At 37.9% G+C, this 25724-nt stretch overlaps 1 protein-coding gene and 1 long non-coding RNA gene across 2 annotated transcripts in view; one reads left to right on the top strand and one right to left on the bottom strand.

The window, feature by feature from the left end:
* The window catches only part of PPP1R12A (protein phosphatase 1 regulatory subunit 12A), a 139265-nt gene extending 118255 nt beyond the window's left edge, over positions 1-21010 (bottom strand). The window contains 1 exon segment of the mRNA XM_038558529.1: positions 20774-21010. Within this exon segment, the coding sequence (XP_038414457.1) occupies positions 20774-21010 (237 nt within the window).
* Positions 21011-21489: 479 nt separating this feature from the next.
* LOC111098888 overlaps positions 21490-25724 on the top strand; it is an 87840-nt gene continuing 83605 nt past the window's right edge. Inside the window, exon 1 of the long non-coding RNA XR_005370399.1 lies at positions 21490-23623. This is a non-coding gene — a long non-coding RNA (uncharacterized LOC111098888). The remainder of the gene's footprint in view (positions 23624-25724) is intronic.

A 25724-nucleotide genomic window follows, 5' to 3' on the forward strand; every position in this document is an offset into this window, starting at 1 on the left:
GATCCCGGGGCTCCAGGATCAGGCCCTGGGCCAGAGGCAGGTGCTAAACCGCTGAGCCACCCAGGCTGCCCTGAAACAAGCATTTAATAAACTTTTTACACAATATCTTCCAACAAAAGAGCATTTTAAAGAACTTAATGAAAACATGTAATACTAACATAAGACCTGTGACCTGCTAATTCTGTGTTTCACTTTAGTCATTATATGTTGTTAATATTTTTGAGGAAAAGGTATTTAAACCAAAGGGCTGACGATACAGAAATGAGCCATACCCAACAGGATTCTAAATTTCTATTCCAGTATCACTTACAATCCTAAACAATGAGCCTTGGGGCAGCAGAGCATGTTAGCTGGCAAGAGCTAAACCTTGATTTCTCTAACTATATCTAGAAAGTTTCTTGGAATACACCATGATACAGCTTCAGGAGGTAACTGACCTACTGAATCTGTCCCGGCCTATCTACTGTCCTATATTTAGTTCCAGGGATTCCTGAGGATATCATATGGATGATATCTGAAGATTCAAGTAGTACAGAGGCACTACAATGTAGTATTTAATAGTGTTGAGTCAGACTGCCCAGGTTCAACTCTCAGCTCTGAATTTTATGTTGTTACAACCTTGTAGTTAAAACTGTTACCTGTTTTCTTCTCTGGTATAATGGAATAGTAAAAATAAAAATATTTACCACATAGGATTGTTATGAGAAAATATAACTGTCTAAAACAGTGTCTGTTATATAAACACTATTACGTAAATGTTAATTTACTATTATTCCAAAGAAATAGATCCTTCTGAAGATGCAGAGATACTAATTCCCACACTTGTTGTAAGAATCTGTTATGAACTAGGGCAGCCCAGGTGGCTCAGCGGTTTAGCCCCTGCCTTCAGCCGGGGGCATGAGCCTGAAGTCCTGGGATAAGTCCCAGGTCAGGCTCCCTGCACGGAGCCTGCTTCTCCCTCAGTCTGTGTCTCTGCCTCTCTCTTTCTCATGAATAAATAAATAAAATCTTTGAAAAAAAAAAAAAAGAATCTGTTATAAACTAAGTTCTACATCCTAACTATAGTGTCTCTATATGTCGTATTGTTTTTACAATAAAAAGGGGAAGGATTATTTTGTAAACTGATGACAAGCATTAATTGTTTGGATGGGAGTAGAGAAGATTTTAGTAAGAAAAGAGTTTAAGTAAATTAGTCTAAGACCCAATTAGAACAAAATGGGATGGGGTTAACTAAGAGATCTAATTAAAATGTATATTTTATTATATAAAAAGTATATTTCAAAATATAATCTCCATGAATTACTTTGTTCTTTAAAAAAATTTTTCTGATCTTGTAAGAGCTACATAAAACTAAAATGATTTAAATTTAGATTATTTTACAAAGAATTTCACTTTTAAAAACATCAGAACTAATGCATTATTAGAACACAAACTTAAAAAACCCTCCAATTTCTATGGTTTGTCATAGTACAAAAATATTTAACAGTTCAAATTATTTAAAAATTTGTCAATTTAATGTAAAGTACATGCAGCTGTATTAAAACAGAATGTAGCTAATGGCTAAGAAACTTAATGTTACTGACTTGAAGCAGAAAAAAAAAAGATTTCTAACTTCTTACAGCTTCTAATACAAGTCACTTTGTATCTTACTTAAAGATGGAATTCTGAAGATTAAAATTTAAAATGCAGATTCCCCAAACAACTTTTTCAATAAATAGGAAATTTACAATATCAAATAAAATCAAAGGGTGACTAGAGGAATATTTTTATCTCTAAGCTCAACTACTGAAATGGTTCCCCAGATGCTGTGTCCTAACCTACTTTCTATAATCATCAAATGAATCCTCCTACATAGACCTTAGTTCACTCACTCTTTAGGCTCCTCAATATTTTTTCACATTAAAATAAAATAAAAATTTAAAATATTATTTTTTGAGACAGTGGTAGATTATAGATGCACGCGAAATTATAAGAAATAATACAGAGATATCTTTTGCCCAGTTTCTCTCAATGGTAAAATTTTGTAAAACTACAGCATAATAACCAGGATACTGACATTGATATAATTCATCTATCTTATCACATTTCCCCAGTTTTACTTGTATGCATTGGTGTAGTGTTATCTTTAAGTTTTAAGATTATAAAAGGGGGCCTGAAATCAAAAAGTTTGAGAATTGCTGCCTGAAATCAAAAAGTTTAAGAATTGCTGACTTAAGATTTAACATTTGTTTACACTTTTTGGTTTTTATAGATTGTGTATTTATTTACACATTCAGTATCTGCATCTTTCTGAAGTTGCTTATTAATTCTTGTTTTAGGTCTCCTTCATTTCCTCAAAATACATTACAATCAGATTTACAATTAAGAGTAGATATACTTGTTCAGAGGGATATACCAGCCTCACCAGCCACTGCTGATAACCTAACACATAAATAACCTAAGGTGGATCAATTGGTCCCTTTCCTGGGAATCTGAGTTCCTGGGATTAGAACTCAGAAGATCAAGATATCATGATCTATAAAGATCTCTCTCTCTAGATATCTAGACCAGAATAAAAACTCTGAAATTACTGGCGTCCTTATATTTTGCCTTTTGAACCAGGAAAACAAGAAATTTAGCTTGCTATACAAAAGAATAAAGTGTATTTGTCAGAAACGATGAAAAATTTAGATAGAATACTTCCTGAGTTGCATAGAGTTGCTGGTTCTAATTCATTCCAGAAGCCCAGATTCCATGAGATATCTCCATAATCTTACAGTTAATTACTATATTTGATTTAGTATAATTCTGATGAGCTTTTCTTACTTAAAAAATCCTTACTAATTAATATGTGCAAGAAGTCACCATTTTCCTACTAATGGTTAAGTAGATATGTGCCTTTGAAAATGAGCTCTCTTTTATTTTCAAGGGGCTCAAAAGAAAACGGCCGAACTGATAAATGGCGTAGGGGACTGGTGTCTTAGGGCATATGAAGAACTGCAAGTATGTGTGTGTAGTTATGTATAAATTTGTTAGCAATTCCAGAAAATGGATTCGATATAGGTTTGTTTTTCTCTGCAGAACTTTGTTAGACAAAGCCATACTCCTGGTGAGTAATCAAAAGAAGGCTGTAATTGGTAATATCTGCTGAAAGAGGAGACAAATCTCAAACTGTAAAACTAGATACCATTCTACAGACGTGATCTCACAGTATAGAGGAACATTTTTTTAAAAATCTATGCTACACTGATTTAGCTTTACAATGATTTACTGTGTTTTAGAATTATTACACTGTTGTCAGACATGAGGCTTGCTGTTAAACTTTTAGTGGCCTTTTTGCATGTCAAAGATGATCTTTGCCAACCTATACTTATCAATTATTAATTCAGATATTTTACACTAATACCCAGTATCTTTTTATCTTACTTTTTTTAAAAGATTTTATTTATTTATTCAAGAGAGACACACACAGAGAGAGGCAGAGACACAGGCAGAGGGAGAAGCAGGCTCCATGCAGGGAGCCTGACGTGGGACTCGATCCCAGGTCTCCAGGATCAGGCTCTGGGCTGAAGGCAGTGTTAAACTGCTGAGCCACCCGGGCTGCCCCTATCTTATTGTTTAAAACCAACTATTTTATGCTTTTTTTTTTTTTTTTTGAAGTTTTCAGCTCCTACAGTTTTGGCTATGAAAATGTTAAATAGGATAGGGTCAAAATTGAGAACACAAGAACTACTACTTTAGTCTTCCCTCTTGATTGCTAGTGAGTGATTGATTAATCAGTAGGTTGATGTGCATATGGTAGTTCGTCCAGCAGTTAATCCATCTAATCCTGCAAATATTCATACCACATTTTTGTCACATTAACCACAGCATCTAACAAGAGCCTGTCCAAGTGGTTCACTAAAAAATCTAGCTATTCTTGATTAGCAACATTTCCCTCATTTAAATTTACCAATCTTGTCAAAAAAGGAAGTGAAAGATAGAGCAACATAACTTAGTTTTCAGAAAACTCAATCTGGCATCTAGTAACAACACAATCTTTTCTAAAACTATCTGCTTAATAATCGATATCAGAATTTTGCCAGAGTAGAACATTTTAAACACGTAAAAACATGTAACTTAAATCCCATGCCATTAGTTACTTCCTTCTATTCTTGCTCCAGTTTACCACTCTTAAAAGCCCTCTTTTTATACAGCATAATGTAGTCAAATGATATTATAATAATGTATGACAGATGATAACTGTACTTACACCAGCGAGCATTGTATAGTATGTACAATTATCAAAAAACTATATTGTATATCTGAAACCAATGTAACACTGAATGTCAACTACACTTCAATAAGAAGAAAAAAATTTTAAAGGCCTCTATTCACTGTCTTCAAAAGTATTTTCACAAAATTCATGTAACTCTGGGCTTCGACATTCTTGATTCTATTCTTAGAGTTTTGGGGTCATTTTTCAATTCATTCTTAAAACATTTATCATTAAATGCTTTACCTATTCAAATAAAACAAGGCAAAAGAGTTCACTATATCCAAACTGCTTTTCTAGAACTTTTGTCTACATTTCTCCCACTGGGCTTTTTTAAAATTCTGAAATCGAAACTTTATCTTTTAAAATCCCTTTATTCCTCAATGACTAGCTATCTTTCTGGGAATTATGCTTATCTTTTGTCTGAATTTTCTGTAGTCCACTGGCCAAAAGCTTCAAAATACATTTAAGTAACCCTTAATTTTCTTACTTGTTCTTAAAACTCTCCCAAGGTATCCATCATATTGGCAATCAGTCTTTCCTTTTTAAATAAAAAGGTTAAAGAGAAAAGGTAGGCATAAATGCAGAAATAAATATTTAACCATCAACACCACCCTCCTGGGATCCCTGGGTGGCGCAGCGGTTTGGCGCCTGCCTTTGGCCCAGGGGGCGATCCTGGAGACCCGGGATCGAATCCCACATCAGGCTCCCGGTGCATGGAGCCTGCTTCTCCCTATGCCTGTGTCTCTGCCTCTCTCTCTCTCTCTCTCTGTGACTATCATAAATAAATTAAAAAAAAAAAATTAAAAAAAAAACACCACCCTCCTTGAGTAGCCAATGACTAGGCAAACAAAAATCCATGAATTATGTCAATATCTCTACACTTATTTAATCCTTAAAACATTACTGGAAGTAGTCATTTAAGCATTCTTTTCCAACTCAGATTCATCTTCATATTTCCTTTGTTTTAAAAGATTAAAAAATGACATAATTCGAAATTACTATATTTCTCTCACAGAGATAATCACTGATAACAGTTGGGGATTTCCCCAGATTTTCTATGCAAACCACTTTTCCCCCCAAATGGAATCATACCATACATCCTGTCGAAACTTACTTTTTGATACTTTAAAAAAAAAGAAAGAAATATTGAAGATTTATTTATTTATTCACGAGAAACAGAGAGGCAGAGACACAGAAGAAGAAGCAGGCTCCCTGTGGGGAGCCCAGTGTAGGACTCAATCCTGGGACCCTGGATCACGACCTGAGCAAAAGGCAGATGATCAGCTTAACCACTGAGCCACCCAGGCATCCCGATACTTAAATATTTCTTGAAAGAAGACAATTTATATATTATCAGTTCACTTTACACATAAACACATATATCTCTTCCCCCACTCCCATCCCAGATTAGCTTTAAATGTCAAGGGTAGGTTGAAAAGGGAAAAAGACGCAATGTTAACTTTGCATTAAAGTTTAATATATAACCATTTCCTATTTTGTCTACGTTGAAACAAGTCTAAAGACATTTCCTCACAGTCAAAATAACCCATACAAGCTTTTTGTACAACTGCTATTTTTCTCATTAAATGTACAACTTAATAAAACATTGAAATGCAAAAAAGTCATAAGTACTCAAAGCAACTCCAGTCAAATTTTGAGGGGAAAAAAAAAAAAAAAAACCTTTAAAATATATTATGTAAAAGAACCAGGGAAATCATTATGGAAACGCAAATTAAAACCACAATGAGATATCACCTCATACTTATCAGAATGGCTAAAATCAAAAAGACAAGAAATAACAAATGTTGGCAAAGATATGGAGAAAAAGGAACACTAAAGCACTGTTGGTGGGAATGCAAATTGGTGCAGCCCCTGTGGACTGTAAGCAGTATGAAGGTCCCTCAAAAAATTAAAAATAGAACTACCATATGATCCAGTAAATTCTACTACTGGTATTTATTGAAAGAAAACAAAAACAAATTAAAAAAGATATATGTACCCCTGCATTTACTGCAGTGTTATTTATAATAAACAAGACATGGAAGCAATCCTAGTATCCACTGATAGATGAATGGATTAAGAAGTGGTACATGTACATACACACACACACGAATATTACTCAACCATAAAAAAAAGAGAACATCTTGACAACATGGATGGTGGACCTAGAGTATAACGCTAAGTGAAATAAGTCAGAGAAAGACAGATACCACATGATTTCATTCATATATGGAATTTAAGAAACAAATGAACACAGAAAAAAGATTTAAAAAATCAGACTCTTAGAGAACAAGTTGGTGGTTGTCAGAGGGGAGGGGGGGAGGGGGGGAAGGGGAGTGTGAAAAAGATAAAGGAAATTAGGAGTATATTCATCTTGATGAGCACTGAGAAATGTACCGAATTGCTGAATCAGAATATTGTACTCCTGAGACTAACACATCATTGTATGTTAATTATACTTGAATAAAAAAATATATTAGACAAAAGAAAAATATATCAAGTTGTAAATTTCTTATATATAAATAATACTTTATCTTTGCTTGCCCTGAAAAAAAAGACTTAGTAAATTTAGGAACTGGGGAAAGTTTTTGATTGTTGAATGAATGCTTTAACTGCACCACTCTGAGCAAAATTCAACATGCTCTGAAAACAAAAGTACTCTCCTCTCTCATTTTAATCTATTACCTTATTTTCACAGTGCATTATTTTAAGCAATAAGACTTTTAGATTGTTATTACTACTACAATTTTATTCCTAACAGCTTTGTGCTCCATTCCCGAGACCCCTAAAAACACACACTCTGCCCTTTCCCACAATATCATAAAAGTAAATTTGGCTTACTTGTAAGTTCTTAATGGACTCTGCCGAACAGAAAAACACAGAATTTTTCATGTATTTTTAGATAGTTCACCAAAATCTTAAAAATAATCTAATCAGGGGATCCCTGGGTAGCTCAGAGGTTTAGCGCCTGCCTTCAGCCCAGGGCATGACGTGGAGTCCAGGGATCAAGTCCTTCATTGCACTCCCTGCATGGAGCCTGCTTCTCCCTCTGCCTGTGTCTCTGCCTCTCTCTCTCTCTCTCTCTCTCTCTCTCTCTCTCTCTCTCTCTCTCTCGTCTCTCATGAATAAATAAAATCTTAAAAAAAATCTAATCATGAATCCTTATCCTTTGGTTTTTCTATAGCCTCACAAATCATTTTCTATTTGGTATTCACACATCCAGAGGACCAGGGAGATCTAAGAAAAAAGGCTAAGTCCAAGACTAAAAAAACAAAAAAACAAAAAAACCCAACTCCACTCAAGATTTTGATTTATTGCTTATAATTAGGCCACACTTTCTCCATGGTGACTCAAAAACTTGTATATCCTCTAGCACACATTTTGCATTCCATTGTAATTTCTTGAATATTGCCAGTCTCCACCAATATCAAATATACTCTGCTTCTAACCTACACAGTAAGCATGCTGTATTTACTGAATGAATACACACTGAAAAGCACCTTCACTCAACTCCAAGCCAGAAGCACATCTTTGACTCCTATTACCTCCGGTCAATCCACTTTCAATTCATACTAATTCTGTTTCCCAAATATGTCTTGAGTCCATCTACTATTTTCCAACTCCATTGCCATTAAGTGAGTTCATCTCTTAGACTACTCAACTTCCTAAATTAGTCTCCCTGCCTCCAGTATTGTTCTCTTTTCAAGTGCAGTCTCGGGACTGCACCCAAAGTAATCTTTCTTAAAGAGAAAATCTGATTGTCTCATTTAACCTGATTAAAATCTTTCAACACTTCTGTTCACCTCCAGCTTTTTGAACATACTATTCCCTCTCTCTAAAATAATTTCCTACGTCCTTCCATCCCTTACAACCCTGGCTTTTACTCATCACTCAGCAGATCAAACATCAACTTTCCCCAAGAAGACTTCCTTCTCCCTAATTCTAGGTGAGTTGTGCCTTCACAAACTTCCATAGCACTCTGTACTACTACCATTATATATCATTACACATAACTGACATAAATGTATAATTAACCTGTTATGTTTACCTACATATCCCAGTACCCTACAAGCTGTGTTAGTGCAGGGACAATGTTTGGCCATCCTCTTTGCCATGTAACTACAGTGATGAACACTAAGCCTACGTGGGAGTTGGGGAGACTAAGAGAAGATAATTGCAGCCTCTGCCAATGCCTCAATTCTTAGTGGTGAACACAAATAGAGAATTTTATTTTTAAAAAGATATTAATAGCTTATTGAGATATAATTTACACATCATTACAATAGCCCATTTCAAGTTGTAGTATATTCAGGGCTGTGTAACCATCACCATAATCAATTTTAGAACATTTTTATCGTTCTGAAAGGAAAGGATATACCCATTAGCAGTCACTCCCCATTTCCCCTCAGTACGTCTGACGTTTGGCAACCATTAGTCTATCTTCTGTCTCTACATATTCTCTATTCTGAACATTTCGTAAGAATGGAATCATCCAATATGCGGTCTTTTATGACTGGCTACCAACATTCAAGTATAATGTCATTAAGATTAATCTATATTGTATCAAGTATTAGTACTTTGTTTCTTTTCATTGCCAAATAATATTCCACTGATTCCAATAACATAATATAGGACATTTTATTCATCCATTCAACTGATAGACATTTGTGTTGCTCTCACTTTTTGGCTTTTATGAGTAATGCTCCTATAAACATAAATGTACAAATTTTTGTGTGGACATCTCTTTTCAATTCTCTTGGGTATATAAAAAAGGAGTATAACTGCTGGGTTATATGGTAACTCTATGTCTAACCTTTTGAGGAACTGCCAGACTGTTTCAAAAGTAGCTGCATCATTTCATATTACCACCAGCAGTGTAGAGTTTTAATTTCTTCAAATCCTAGTTAATACTTGTTATCATCTGTTATTTTTATTTAGGGCCATTCTAGTGGGTATGAGATACAGTTCTGATTTGCATTTCCCTGATGGCTAAGTAACTTCACTCTGTAAACACTGCAAGGGCAGTGCTGATATCTGTTTTGCTTAAAAATAAAATCCCCCAGCATTTAATAGCATATTGTACAGAAGAGGCCTTTGATTTTGTTAAATGAATACCATAAAAGCTAGTATGGAAATGGGAGCATTTCTCTTTCAGGTATGCATGTAATGGGAAATAGTAATTTTAACTAGGAAGTAAAGAAGAAAACAGATGGCCCTGAGATTTCAGATTAGTATATGGAAGACTTATGATATCAAAAATAAGATGTGGATTATATTAAAAAGGAGAACAAATTATATAAAGAGAAAAGTGAAGCTACAGAAATGAAATGGGAAAGAAAAAACAGACATAAGAGAACCTTGGAATATTCTTAAGAAAGAAATAGACTAAAAAGGGACACTGAACAGGGGCATTCAGAAAACAAGAAAGGATTAGGATCATAAGTTACCTATAACTTAACCATAACTTTCTCAGGGATGTCTTCTCTGATATTCTAGGTTAAGTCCTCCTAATAAAAACTTTCATCTCACCCTTTATTTCCATTCTAACACTTAACTAATTGTAATCATTTGTTCATACTACCATCCCACTATATTATACACTATATTCAGGCAGGGAACGTTGTTTTTAGAGATTTTTACAATGCCAGACATATGGTAAATAATGATTTATGTATTCATTGTATAAATTAATCACTAATTTAAATGAGTAACATCAAATATCTGTAAAATAAATACTACTTAACATTTTAAATAACATACACAAATTTTATTAACATACATGGAGTAATAAAACTAATTTTCCTATGGGTGACTTAGAGAAGAAAGATGACATTACCACATTATGAATGTAACAGGTATATGTCAGCAAGAGTATTTTCAAGGTTAGTCTTCTGTATTAGATATACCAGAGATTTTACTGAAAATGTCTTTTGCATCAACAAGCATTAAAACAGCCTGTTATTTTGAGCAAAACATAAAATTACAAGTGAAATTTCCAAGACAATCCTAACAATACAGTGTCATGAGTGAACAAAGACATACATAGTATAATATCCACCACGTCATGAAAAATTGGAAATATACTAAAAATTCATCACAGAAAACTGGGAAAATAAATTTTGGGATGTGTACACACATACACACAGAAGAATACTCTATAGCTATTAAAAAGGAGGGTGTTATCAGTATTCATTAACATAGAAATATTTTTGGGGGGCAGCCCGGGTGGCTCAGCAGTTTAGCGCAGCCTTCTGCCCAGGGTGTGATCCTGGAGACCTGGGATCGAGTCCCATATTGGGCTCCCTGCATGGAGCCTGCTTCTCCCTCTGCCTGTGTCTCTGCCTCTCTCTGTCTCTCTCATGAATAAATAAATAATATCTTTAAAATATATATATATATAAAATATATATGTATGTATTTTTTAAGAGTTTAATTTAGGGGTGCTTGTGTGGCTTAGTCAGTTAGGTGGCCAAGTCTTGGTTTGGGCTCAGGTCATGATCTTGAGGTCCTGAGATCCAGTCCTGCTTCTGGCTCCATGCTGAGCGTGGAGCCTGCCTGAGATTCTATCCTCTCCCTCTGCCTCTACCTACCTCCACTTATGTGCACTCTCTCTTTAAAAAAAAAAAAAAAAAAAAAAAGTTTACCAAAAAAATAATAAATAAGATAAAAAGTTTACAAACCAGAAAATTAAATATAGCCCCATTTATAAAAAATTATATACTAAATAAAAATGGATAAAGGAGAGTTTATTAAGGTTTTACGTGGGGCTACCTCCAGGCTGAAAATCTAAATAGTCTTTCTTTTCTTTTTTTCTTTTCTTCTTTCTTTCTCTCTCTCTCTCGTTCTCTCTCTGTGTTTCTCATGAAAAAATAAAATCTTTAAAAAAAAAAAACTTCAATATTGAAGATATACTTTTGGAGCTGAAGTGTTCCAGTTCTAAGCAAAACTGTAAATACTAGAATACATTCATAATCATCTAAAATAAGACTAAATAAAATATACATTATATATATGTTTCCTGTAAAGGTAACTGGTATGCATGTATGCGTGTTTTGAAAGTTAATCCAGGAAAATAGACTTTTCCACATGGTTAACTTCTAAGAGCGTATCAATTCACATTCTCACAAAATTTCTCCTTTGCACTATGCAAGTATTTAAGAAATTCACAGAAACTTTCTGTAACCTTATATTTTTGTTAGAGAACATGTTAAACTAACAAAAAAATGTGACTTCAGCTCAAATATGACTTAATAAGCTAAAGTAACGCTAAAAAGTGAAGCTCTTCCAGCAGAATATCTCACTTGATGCACAGAAGGCATTTAAGCAGATCACTAAAAAGGTGACAGCTGAGGAATGCCCTCACTTCTTTCCAGGGTTTCTACCGAGTGTCATTTCAGAAATGCCTATACAACACATGACAATGTGGAATGTCTCCACCCATGAAAGAGCATTTGGGTCGAGCAAGCACACTTAGGGCAGTAATACAGAGCTCAAGTTTGTCTTTTTATGGTTAGCCAGCATAACAATGAAAAGATAAACAACCAAAATACTAATAAGGTCAGAAAATACTGGCATACAAGGATCCACAGTGAAAGGGTTATTTAGAAAAAAAAAAATAACACACAAAAAACCTGTGTGATTAAAATCATTCAAAAATATGAATTAGCTTCTAATGCCGGTATGCTAAGGACTCCTTTTCTAAACCAACCAAAATTTTGTTTGAAGAAAAAAATCACTTTTAAAGTATTTTGCATAAGCTGAGCAAAATTCTGCTTGTATTGGTAATCAGAAATATATTCCATTTCAGAAAAATCTAAGATCCTGCTAAATTTTTACTGCAGCAATGGCTACTTCTGCATTTTAAGCATTATAAGTTATTTTATATGCACTTTTATTACAATATTTTTAATGTTTGTTAATTCTGTTTGTACTTACTCATACAAACCCATCATTTTGCTTTCTATGAACTCAGCTAGCCCTTCACAAGATTGATATACACTGTATTCAATTTTTTTTTAAACCAACAAATAGTCACTGTGCAGCTGCTAAAATAAAATTCAGATACCAAAGGGGATTTAAAGAAAAATGAATCAAAATCCCTCTTTGAAGGAATTCACTATTTTGTCTGGAGATAAGATATACTAACAATAGTAGGTAGCGTATAGGTGCCAAACTTAGAGTTTAAACAGTAATTTAGAGAATCACTGTGTGCCCCAGTGGTCAAGCAAGTCTACACTTTGTGCTTTGAGTTGTGCTTTAATATAAATAAGCTAAGAAATACATTCCAGAGTAAGATTACATGTGCAAAAAGGCTTATGTTAGTATAAATATGAAACTGGTGGTTCCTAAAATATGAACTGGTGGATCGCTTTCACTGGTTTTCTGAATCTCTTTAGAATTTTTTTTGCTCCATCTTAGATAATCAGGAGCCAGGCACTTGTTTTCTAATGATCTGGCCTGCCACCACCTGCATGCTATCCTATCCTACCAAAAAGAGGACATAGGGAGTAGAGTCATGAAATCTGCTCACCCTCAACCACTCTCTCTACTTGCATGAAAGACTAACAAGAACATATATGGTCAATACAGCAATAATTTTATAGACTGACAAGAGTCCTCACTTTCCTTTATTTAATTGGATATTATATCCTTTTGTTGTGAAAATATTCTCTTTATGAAAATGGTGTTGATAGTATAAGCTGGTCACGTTGGCAAACAAAAATTAGTCACTGAAATTTAAGAAAACATCTTATTGGTCTATGGAATGTAAAATTCTGGGAATCAGTGATTTGATGGACAAGTAAATCACATTTCAAATGATGCTCTCACTATCAATGAGGAGAAAGATCCTATTGCCATTTCCAAGTTAAGACCTGAAACATAATTTGGCTAAATTTTGCAAAATGATTTTAAAAATATTTTTATTTCTACTAACAAAAAGCTTCCAATTAAAATCAAAGATGAATAACATTAAAAGTTTGTTTTATTAATTCATTAAGTTAATTCAGGTAATTTTATTAGCATTTCATGTAACATCTCAAGTTCTAATTATAAGCACAAATAATTACTATATAGGAAATAAACTGCAGATTAAATGGTAGTGACAAACTCAAGGTTGTTTTCTTTATTTTTAAATTAATACTGATATGAGTTTTCCTATAATGTATCTCTTTTCATTAAAAGTTAAGAGTGTGTGGGTATAAGCAAAACATGTTCTGTAAATGCATACATAAAAATATCTAAAACAATAATATAAATGATTATTAGGATAAAGGAAAATGGAGACGTTTGAAGACTAATAAACTCCGTGTCCTAAAAAAAAGAAAGTTTTTGTTGCCTTTGTTAACTTCCTTTGCAACTTCCCAAAGCACTTGATCAAACATTCTGCACATAATAACCAGTTAAAAACAATCTTGGCAGTTCCTAAAATTTAGGACAGAGTTTCAGTTACTGCATTTCAGTTACTACAGAAAGCTCACAGAGTTGGCTAGTTAAAACAAAAGCAGATGAAGAAAAAAATTATACATATATATATGTATGGTGAGGGACACCTGGGTGGCTCAGTGGTTGGGCACCTCCCTTCGGCATGATCCTGGAGTTCCGGTATCAGGTCCCACATCCAGGTCCCACATCCGGCTCCCTGCAGGGAGCCTGCCTCTCCTCTCCTTCTGCCTATGTCTCTGCCTCTCTCTTTCTGTGTCTCTCATGAATAAATGGATAAAATCTTTAAAAATGAATGAATGAATGAATGAATGAATGAATGAAAAAAAAGAAAGGAAGGAAGGAAGAAAGAAATCTAGCATGGTGTTAAGTTTGGGCTTTGGAATCAGACCTGTATGTTAGAACTCAGCTCTTTTATTACCTTCGTAATCTTGAGTAAGAAAAAAGGGATGCTGTGAGAATTAAATGAGATACTGGTTGTAAAAACATGCACCACAATGGTCCGTATATAGCAAATCCTCAGCAAATGCTACTTCTCAATAAAACACTATGATAATTCATGGCTACTACCGAACTCCAACTTAGAATAAACTTAAAATGACTGTTGGAGGTTTTCAACCTCTCAAAGAGGATGTCCCAAAATGCCAATACTGCCATCTTTTCAACATGACTGTGGAACCCCAAAAATTTCAAAAGATGAGGTGAAAACAGCAATATTTTTCAAGCAGAAGGGAATGAAAACCAATTTCAGGAACCTTCGAGAAGTAGTATGTTATAGCAGTAACAAAATAATTTTCTATACTCCCCATTCCGCTTAAAAGTCATCTTTCTAGTCATCTTTAAAAAAAAATCAACCAGGTTTTTAAAAAAATTTTATTTTTAAGTAATCTCTACACCTGACACAGGGCTTGAATTTACAATACTAGTTCAAGAATTGTATGGTCTACCAACTAAACCAGTGAGGTATCCCTAGACTTTTTTTTTTTTTAAGTACAAGTACTTTACTTTTGTCAACAGTACTTGTAAAATGTGGTTCCTTCCACTCCATCTAGGGTTTCTTCTACCTGGCTATCCTAGAAAATGCTCAGTCACGGCTTGCAATCACACTAGCTGAAGCTCATGAAAGATGGTTTTGGTTATGACACTTCAAACCCAGACCACAAAACTGTTGCCAGGAAGCACAATGGCAGCAACTGCAGAGAAGACCTTGTAACAGCAGCAGTCTGGGTACTGGTGCCCTACCAGCACACCCCATATATGGCTAGGGCTGTCCATTTATTTGCAGGAAGTGAGGGGCCAGTTTAGAGGAGGTTAGAAGTTGTTGTTTGTTTAGGTGGGTTTTTTTTCTTTTAATGGATTTAGGATCGTTTCAAAAAAAACTTTCAAGAGCAATCAGCATAGTGTTACAGTCTTTCTAATAAGAAAATTATGTAGAGAAAGCAATGTATGCTGCACATTTTTTTCAACAGATATTACTATTACTTACAAGTGATTCAACAGATTCTTCTAAGATCTTAACATCCCTCACCGAAACATTACACAATAAATTCTATACTCAGTTTTAAACAGATTTCTCATATATAGCAATCATACTATTCTCTAACAACAGACTCAATATCAACTGCTCCAATCTCTCTTCCTTTTGGTTGGAAAACACTTTAAGTAGCCCTATTAGAATACGTTTAAAGAGAGTTACATTTCAGATTACGATTCATTGAAAATGGCTTGGCTGAGAAGATTAAGCACTTAAGAAAATACTGCACAAAAGTATTCCTTTTACTGTCAAGAGGGGAGCTACATATTTTTACAAAGAAGTTTCAAATGGCTCCCTTAAAGTTGATAAAATTTGTATTTTAAGAGCAAAAGAACTGAATACTAAACTTATCTGCAAGTCTGTATTGAAAAGGAAAACTTTAAAAAAATTAATAGCACAGAACACGGATGTAATTCTAGTTTGTATTTCTCTATAGGACCTAATTCAGACTCTTATAATGAAGGTGGCAAATTAATGATTCAACTAAATATTTTTCTATCACTTAACCAAGATTTACATAGGAAAGAGGTTAATATTGAGAACTTTTTAGGGCAGCCCGGGTGGCTCAGCAGTTTAGCGCCGCCTTCAGCCCAGGGTGTGATCCTGGAGACCAGGGATCGAGTCCCACATCGGGCTCCCTGCATGGAGCCTGCTTCTCCCTCTGCCTGTGTCTCGGCCTCTCTCTCTGTGTCTCATGAATGAATAAATAAAAGTCTAAAAACAAAAAAAAAACTTTTTAAAAACTCAAGATATTTTTAAAAATCTACACAGAAGATCTACAACAAAGATTTTCATTTACTTTATAAACACATAAGTTCTACCATGTGTAAGAACATTAAGTACTGGATGTGAAGGCTTTAAAATTTATCTCATAATATACAAATACATACAGAACTCTGTATTTATGGGACCCCTGGGTAACTCAGCAGTTGAGCGTCTGCCTTTGGCCCAGGGCGTGATCCTGGAGTCCTGGGTTCGAGTCCCACATCGGGCTCCCTGCATGGAGCCTGCTACTCCCTCCACCTGTGTCTCTGCCCCCTCTCTCTGTGTCTCTCATGAATAAATAAAATCTTAAAAAAAAAAAAACCCACAAAACTCTGTACTTATAATACAAGGTAAAGGATACAAGTCAGTAACTTTAGTGAGCACCTAATATGTGCCAGGCTCTGGAAAGACAACATGTGGGAAACTGGGTCCTTATCGTGTATCAGGAAAGACAAACTTAAAAACAAACACTATTTAGCAGTGCACAGACAAAATATAAGATACAATGAGACTCCAGAGAAGAGCATTTCTCCAGTACCATAATATTATACAAATTCAAAAGACAGAAAGATTCCTACTGGCTGGCAATTCTATTGAACTCTGAAGAATAAGATTTTGACTGGCAAAGAAGAGAGGGAGGATATTTTAGTGGCAGAAAAAGCAAGACCATAGGCATGGAAATAAAGAATAAAAAAATAGAACACAATGGAGATCTATCAGGTATAAGCTAAATGATGAAACACTTTAAATTTAAGAAGGAGTGACACAACATGATACTGTTAAGAAATTATTCTAACAGCAACATGAACGTTGGATTGGACCAGAGAGAGAACAGAGGCAGAGAAAGCAATTAACCAATTACTATACTCTAGGGATAAAATAATAAAGGCATGAACTAGATTAATAACGAGAGTAGCAAGGAAAAGAATTGATACAAAGGCAATTATTAAGATGGATTAGATATATGTAGAATAAGGGATGACTAAATAATAACTGAAATGTTTAAAGCTTGATCCAGAGATTACTGACATCATTAAAAGAATCAGAGGCATCAATGAGAAGTGTAGGTGTGGTGAAGAAAGATTTAAGCTTTATTTCAGGCTGAAATAAAAAAAATTCCTGACATTGATCTAAAACTGAGTAATACACTGAAAAAGGGACATAGGTAAAGTCTACAGATATAAATAAATAAATATATATATATAAACTAATGTTAATAAAAGTAGATTATAAAACTGAATTATAACTATGAAAATCCATGTTTGAATAAGAATCTTTTGAAGAAATCACAAAGCTAAATGTAAATGCAGTAACTGCTATTCTATGGCAGAAGGGGGTGAACATCTATTTACTATGTCACTACTTAAAATGTATTTTTAAATATAAAATCACAATAGAGTGAATTAATATTTCACTTCATATCAATACATCATCACTAGAAAAATGGAAATGAGGGACTGGAGCTCTACAGAAATGTGAAAACTGGAAGCTGACTTGGCAGTTACTGGCACAAAGTAGTAAGATTTTAAGGTAAAATCAAAGGTTAAACTCAACACTGATGGAAAAAATCTCAGTCTTGCATTTTATGGACTCCGGTATCAAGAGGAATCAGCAATAAGGCATTCTATAGAAAACTCTATGCATACTGAAATACAGATATCACAAGGTAGAGACTCCACCAGGTACCTATAAAATCAGAGCTAATTAATGTCCACCAATAAAAATGAAAATCTACTCTAGACTTCAGTTCTAGGACATCAGAAGTTTATTTTAGCTTCAGTACTGTTCAGCATTGTTTTCTAGCTATGGGAGTCGGGGAGGGAGGCTATTCCAGAGACCAAGACAGGAAATTTGACAAGAACACTGCTTTTTCTCCAATTTGGATGACATATTTCTATACAGAAAGAATAGCTGAAAATTAAGTTGCTTTTGTAACTTCTAATGAGAGGGCACATTCTGCCAATAAACTTTTAAGTATAGGCTGCTTACATTAAAAATGGAAGTAAAAGATGAAGGATATTTATAGGTTGTGAAGTTTCTAAAACTTTTCTCCTGACAGTGAAATTTTAGATACTTGATTAAAACCAAAAGGGTAAAAGTGTATTCCAAAAGACTAATCAATAATTAACCCAGCAAAAATATTTTAGGTATTATATGATTTCTTGAAAATTCAATGAAATAAACACTATTTAAGGGCTATTATATCAGTGGGTCAATTTTAGGCTTTATAATTTAAGTACGTAAGACAAGCAACATTCAAGAGATTTCTGAAAAGCTTAAAACTTTCTTGTGATTTTTTTAAAAAAGTTTTATCACCTTTCACTATCTGTTGTCCTGAATTTGCCCAAAGCAAACTCCTTGTTCTCAGTCACACTGGGAAAAAAGTACAAGAGGTGATAATACAGAAATGAAAGTGAAGAAAACACGATACAAATTTTAATGCTTGATATTTTAAAGACTTTTTCGCTGACGTAAGGAATGTGCAGATAAATTACAAAAAGATACTATGCAAATGGTTATGCATAAACTTCTAAACTCCTGCTCACAGGCTTGTCAGCTAAAACAAAATCCCCAAAAGACTGTACCTATATGCTGCCAAACTAACTCCTGAATTCAGTTAATCAGGAAAACCCTGAGAAGTCTGGGACTTCTTGCAACATGTCCAAATTGAGAGAGGAAAAAAAGCCTTCAGAAGTCTGTTCCCTGAATTTTCTTTTCCTACCTAGGCCAATACTACTCTAATACAAGTATCAAAAGGTTTCCTCTTCCTCCCAGCCAGTACCATTGGGTCCCTCCCCAAGTGTGGTAACTTTAAATCTCTATGTGAAAATTTTAATAAAACGTATTGATGTAAATAAACAATTATCCAATCGTACCTTGACCTAAGCATACAGTAACTGTGTCTTCCAGAATCAATTCCATCCTGAAACATGTAAAACACGCTTCAAAGATCCTTCATCTTACATAACTACTTAATCATTTTTAGAGCCAAAACTTTCATTCTCAGCACCATGGTTTTTTTTTTTTTTTTTGGAACCTAGACTTTGCTATGCTTTTAAAATGAACCTCAGCCAAACAGAAAGTATGCTATACATTAGAGACTCTAAAGTCAATGAAAGAGAAAAAAAAAGAACCAAAGACGGCGCTGTAGTTTTTTGTGTGTGTGTTTTTTAACTGGGTGCCGCATTCTGAATTCCAGATTTGCCCTGCAATGTGTCAGTCATTTCAATCCATCCAGTCAACTCTGTAAACAAAGGCTACAAGCCAAGTTTGATAGGAGAATTCAATTAAATAAAACTTAAAAACGGTCATCGTCCACCAAACAGGAAGCGGTAAAAAGGGAAATGCCACCGCAACACCTTTAAAAAGCCCAAGACAATATTCATAAAATTAAAAAAAATATATATATATATGAAAGCCTCAAGGTTCAACCTCTGAACAGGGTTTTTGTTAGGGTGTTAAATAAAATAAACAGCTGTGAGCTTCCACATATAACCGAGGCACTCCGAGGCAGCTCCGCAGATCTCCCGGTGGAGGGAAGGCCACTGTTGCACAAGCAGTTTTCTCGGTGATTCCAAGTCACCCAGTAAGAAAATGTGAAAAAGGGTCTCTAGGTCTTGTCACCTACTACCGTCGCTTGAAAAAAAAAAAAAAAAATCGCTTTTTTTTTTTTTTTTAAATGCAGCGCTCTGCGTGGTGGTGTTGCTTTTGGCCTGTTAAAGGCAGGGCAACATTATCTCCGGATTGCCAATAGTTTCTCCTTATTTGGCTAACATTGAGAGATCCCAATCGGACTACTATAAAACTTTAACGTGCACAAAGCATCCATTTTGAGCAAAGTTTGTGAACGGCTTTTTTCCTCCCCATCCCCCAAAGGTAAATCCTGGTGCCCGGCTCTGAAAAGCGTGCCCCGCGCGCCTCTCCCCGCGTCTCTAAGCTTTGAGCAGTGCACACGCCGAGCCGCGGGGCTGCAGGACCTCCGGCGCGCTCCCGGGCGGGGCGGGGCGGGGCGGGGCGGGGGGAGGGAGGGGGAGGGGGAAGGGGGCAAGCCCTGCCGGACGCCCCCTTACCTTACCCACCTGCGCCCCCTCCCCTTCGCCCGCCGGCTCGCTACACCCCATCTCCCCCTCCCCAGGGACCAGGAGGAATAAAGAAGCCAACAGGAAGCCGTCCGCTGCTGCGGCGCTCGGCTCCGGGCTCTCGATGACTCCTAGTATCATCATCGTTGGTCATCGAGTCCCCCCCAAAAAGACGACAGCAAACCCCATGCCGACCCTCTGAGCCGGGGCCGCCCATCCGCTCGAGGGTCCCTAAGCGCCCCTTGCGGGTCCCTAGCGCCCCTTCTGGGTCTCTAAGCGCCCCTTGCGGGGTCCCTAGCGCCCCTTCTGGGTCTCTAAGCGCCCCTTGCGGGTCCCTAAGCGCCCCTTGCGGGTCCCTAAGGGCCCTTCTGGGTCTCTAGGCGCCCCTTGCGGGGTCCCTAGGCGCCCCTTGCGGGTCGCTGCCTTGAGCATCCCCCGTCGTCCGAGCGCAGCACGGACACCCCCCGGAGACAAGCCCAGGACACTCCTCTCCGTCTCGACCCCAAACCCCAAACCCCAGCCGCACGTCCACAAACGGTCCTGGGCGCCCCCGCGCCGCCCCCGGCCCCGGAAATCACCCGGCGGCTCGCCCCCCCCCGCCCTCGCGGGAAGCCGCCCCCTCACCCCGCAGCAGGGAGGCTCCCGCCGCCGCCCCCCACCCCCGCGCCCCGGAGGGCGGCGGGAGGCCGGCGAGAGCCCGCGGGGCCGCGCACGGACCTGGTGCAGGGCGGTGAGCCCGTCCACATTGGCGTAATTGATGTCGGCGCCGCGGTGCAGCAGCTTGAGGACCTCGTCCGTGTCGCCGCTGGAGCAAGCGGCCAGGAAGACGGCGCCATCGTCGAACTTCACCTTGGTCTTCTGGCGCTTCACCACGGGAGGCTCCAGGTCCGTCTCGGAGCCGATCCAGCGCTTCAGCTGCTCGTTCCGCTTCTGCTTCGCGTCCGCCATCTTCATCCCCTCTCCTGCCGCCGGGTCTTCTTATCGCGAGGGGGGCGGGGGGGGAAGGGGGAGGCGGCGAGGGACGCGCGGGCCGGCGGGGGGGGGGGTGTGACTGCTTCGAGGCGAGCGGGCCCGGGGAGGGCTGGGAGCCGGGAGGAGACGCTCGAGACTTCCAGTATCCCACAGAGCACTGGGGCGGCGCGCCCGGCCGAGCGGACCTCCCTTCCGACCGCAGGAGCCCTCCCGCCTCCCCCCTCCTCCGCTCCTCCTCGCCCCTCCCACCCCTGCTCCGGCTCCCCGCCCCCCGCCCCCCGCTGCCCGTCACCGGCGGACGATCGAACGTAACTTCGCGAGATCCGGGCAGGGAGGCGCCCAGCGGCCCGTGCGCATGCGCGCGAGGCCCCGGAGCCCCGCCCCCGGAAGAGCGCTCCCGCGAGCCGCGGCGAGGGCGGCCGGGCCACCGGAGGGAAGCGGGTGTGGTCCCGGCCGCCGCGCTGGGGGGAGGGGGGCGGGGACCGACCTGGAAGGGCGGAGACGGGTCGGGAAGGTTGTCCCCGCCTGGCACGGGCTCGGCGGGGAGGACCCTCCTGCTGGCTGCGCGGCCCGGCGGGGATGGAGGCGAGGACGTGAGCTAGGCGCCGGCGGTCTCTCTTGCGGAGGTGTCTCTCCCGGGTGCCCGCCCGGCCCCCGGGGTGACCCGCGGTGACCCGGCGGTGGCGTCCTGCCAACCTCCGCTGCACACACGGCTCTCTCCTCTCTGGCTTGTTTGCTGTTGCCCTGTTGTGTCTTTTGGTTTTTTTGTAGTTGTTGTTTGCTTTTGTTTTTGTTTTTTTTTTCTTAACTCTCCCGAGCCCTCTTACCCTTCCCGCCTTGCTCAGCCTTGTTCCTCGTCCTAACCTTTTAAGGGATTTCTGGTTCCAGCTCCGTCGCTTTCTAAGGATGGGTAAAGCCCCAGCTGCTTCTGGGGCTTCAAAGGAACGTTAATACTACGCAAACCAACTCGATTGGGGTTTCTTGATTATTTACCCTGAGCCAGTCATTGTTTTAGGCATTGGCGACCCCTTGACTGTAATGACCTATTTAAGCCACCTTCTGAGGTCACATGTTTTAAAAAAGTTTGCAATTCATTATCATCTTTAAAAACAGGGTTATTTAATTTTATTATTTTTTTAATCTTTGTCTTGACAACCACACACACGACTTGCAAGAAATACCTGAAGCATTTCAAGCCATCTAGCTGAGGTCTTCACCAATTGCTGTTTTTCTAGACGCTTCCCCTGTTTTCAGACACTGCATGTTTTTAGAACATGTAGAGCCAAAGTAAGAGATTTGGGTTTAAATTTTTACCGTCAAATGGAGCTTTAGGGATTTATCTAGACCGAGTGCCGGAAACTGGTTTTATTCGGGAGCAGGACTAGGGTGCCTTCAGCAAACATTTTGCACCTGTGCTGCTGGGTCAGGGATCGTTCTAGATCCTGGGGATGCAGCTTTCCTTATCCACCAGTCGACTACCCTGCAGCCTGGCGTATTGAGAAATGAAATGATTGAGTAAAATGCATGTAGGAAGTCACTTGCCTGTAAGACTGAATTTTCTGAACTGCAATTATTACTAGGATCGTAGCAGAACCCAAATGAGGGTAAAACTATTACCCCTGGAAGTACTGTAGAAATAGAAAGTGAGTGTAATGTGTATATAATGCACCAAAGGCAATATCAGGCCTTTGAATAATGATAGTGTTAGGTGCTGAAGAACTGTTAGTGCTGAAATACAAAATTTCTATTCATTGAAGAACTCCAGAGTACAGCTCTTCCTCTGTCTACCTAGAAAAGCTGAAAATAAAATAGTTAAGAACTCTTGGGATCTACATGCCCCTTTGCTTAATTGATAGCTCACTGCTTTGCCATAATTAACTTACCCTGTTTCCCAAAAAATGTTATGGTCTATTTGGTGGCCCTTAAAAGTGTTCTGGAATACGGTTGGTATCTCAAGTTTTCATTTGGACAAGAGTTTGATGGAAAGTTTGCTATTTCTGATTCAAGTACTTCAAAATGTAGAATTAATAAGTAAAGCAAGTGAAAGTTTATTAATAAAACATAAATAGCTAAGTATCAGTTACCAAAGGCTACCAGTCAACAAAACAAACACAGCAAAAACCCACCTGGGCTGTTAATGTTTCCTTCTCTGGCTCTGAGGATCAGTAACTCCATATTCATCTCATTTGGAGGTACTCTTAAACTGGCACCTGCTTTGCTTTCGGAAGGAAGATTTTTTTAAATGTTATTATTGAATGAATACTGAAGACCTATGGTTAATTCCAGAAGAGACAAAACTTCTTAATTAAAAAACAACACAAAGCTAATCACTTCATAAAACTTTAGTAACTGAGTGAACCTCAAACTTTAAGCAGAAGAAATGAAAATACAAAATAAAAATTGAACTATATTAATTTGCTAAATGGTTTTTGCTGCAGCAAGTCGTTTATCATATTGGGGGTCTTAATTACATGCAGGAAGTTGTCAAAAAGGAATTTTTTTTAAGATTTTATTTTTAAGTAATCTCTGTATCCACATAGGGCTGGAATTCACAACCCCAAGACCAAGAGTCACATGTTCAACCACCTGAGCCAGGTAGGTGTCCCCTAGAATATGCATCCTTTAAAAAACCTAATTCCACTTCAGATATCCCCAACTATCTGTTACTTGTGATCAATTTGAAGAATTTTTTTTAAAAGATTTTATTCATCCATTCACGGCAGACAGAGAAAGAGAGAATGGCAGAAACACAGGCAGAGGGAGAAGCAGGCTCCATGAGGGAGCCCGACGTGGGACTCGATCCCAGGACTCCAGGATCACGCCCTGGGCCAAAGGCAGCGCTAAACCGCTGAGCCACCCAGGCTGGCCAAGAATTTTTAATTAAATCATTATTTTAAATGCTTACATACAAGAAGCATAAGTATTTTTCTATGCTCTCTCTCCCATGTATCATTACCTAAAGAGTCCAGCAATAACATACTACACTTGCATTCAGGTTTATTATTAGAAAAACAACTAGAGAATATAACAACATAGACACAAAAGCTTGTGTGTGTATGGCCTTAACTTAGTACCAACGTACACAATGTGGAGACTTGTTTTACTTATGAATTATTCTAAACTTAAAAATATATTTGATTATATTGTAATATGTGAACACAGAACGGGAAAAGAAAAATTTTAAAGTCAACCCAAGCAAAAAATAAAAATCTCAGAATTAGCCTTTTGTTCACTAAAAGACTGGTTAATTGCCAGATTGTAAAAACTTTCTTACACATAAAAAGAAGTTAATCTTTAGTAAAGAAGATAGTTAAGGGGTGTTGGGTGGTTCAGTTGGTTAGGTACCTGCCTCTTGGTTTGGGCAGGTCATGATTTTAGGAGATCAAGCCCCATGTTGGGCTGCGCACTCAATGAGGAATCTGCTTGAAGCTTCTTTCCCTCTGCCCTCCTGCTCTGGGTGTGTGCTTTCTCTCTCTCTCTCTGTCTCTCTCTCAACATAAATAAATCTTAAAATAGTTAAGAACTCTCGGGATCTACATGTTTCTTGGCTTAATTGATGGCTCACTGCTTTGCCAGCCTTTACAATCTTTATAATAGTGAAGATATATATGACTAATACAATGTAGCATACCAAATATTCTATGAATCAACTTTCTGTTCAGTGAATCTTTTTCCCTATTAACTTTTAATACACAATTGGAAATGCATTTTGGTACAAAGTGTGTGTAAGATATCGATATATACTTTTAAGTCATACCTTTAAGTTCTCATCCCTAATTCAAACCTGAAATGCCAATTTACATTTATACAGTTAAGAATAGAATAGTCAGGAAGGCAGTTTGGTCATATCTCCTGTACTCTACATCTGGGCTAGCCTCTCTTCCATTGTATAATAATTTCTTCCAAATGTTTTTAGAAACCCGAAGAAAAGTTTACAGTCTAACCAGCATCATAAAATATCCAGTCCCACCCGGATTGTTGACTGGGACCAACCCTGAATCACCCTAAATTGCTTCAGACTCTACTTTTAGATCAACCTGATGCCTAGATCATAGTATCTAACCTGTTTCCTTGACTCTAGGTTACAAAGTCAGCCTCACTCCCCAGACCCAAAGACACACTACTGTGAAGGGTATCTTGCTTTTAACCCTTCAGGGTAAGTGTTCTATCACATCTGGCTTAATCCCAAGAACCTAACCCTCATACAATTACCTGTGGCTGATATTCCCATGAAGCTCCTTGGGTCCCCATAAACAGGCAATCAGATGAGTGTCTGGCAAAAATTCAGAGCACAGAACTAGTTCTAAGCAGATGATGACTTGCCTCTACTTCACATGACTTACAACCTGTATCATGGTCAGTGTCAGAACATCATATGGACATTCATATGAATTGCTTTATTTAGTGTTCCCCAAACTTTGTCATGATTTTTGCCTGATCCACAAACCACAGATACTATTAAAATGTTTCCTTTAACCTTTTAAAAAAGTTAAATAGATTTACTTTTAAAAATAGATTTATTTTAAGGAAACTTTCTGTCATTTTTGTAAGTGGAAAACATTTCCAATTGATATAAATAAAAGAAGACTTTAAAAGCAAATGCAATGAAAACAAAATGTCATACTAGTTAGGTTACCTATCAAGGATCTGAGCCCAAGGCCTCCTCTCAATGTGTTTAAAAAGGAAGATGGGCAAG

This window comes from Canis lupus, chromosome 15 (assembly GCF_011100685.1).
Source record: "Canis lupus familiaris isolate Mischka breed German Shepherd chromosome 15, alternate assembly UU_Cfam_GSD_1.0, whole genome shotgun sequence".
Lineage (NCBI taxonomy): Eukaryota > Metazoa > Chordata > Mammalia > Carnivora > Canidae > Canis > Canis lupus.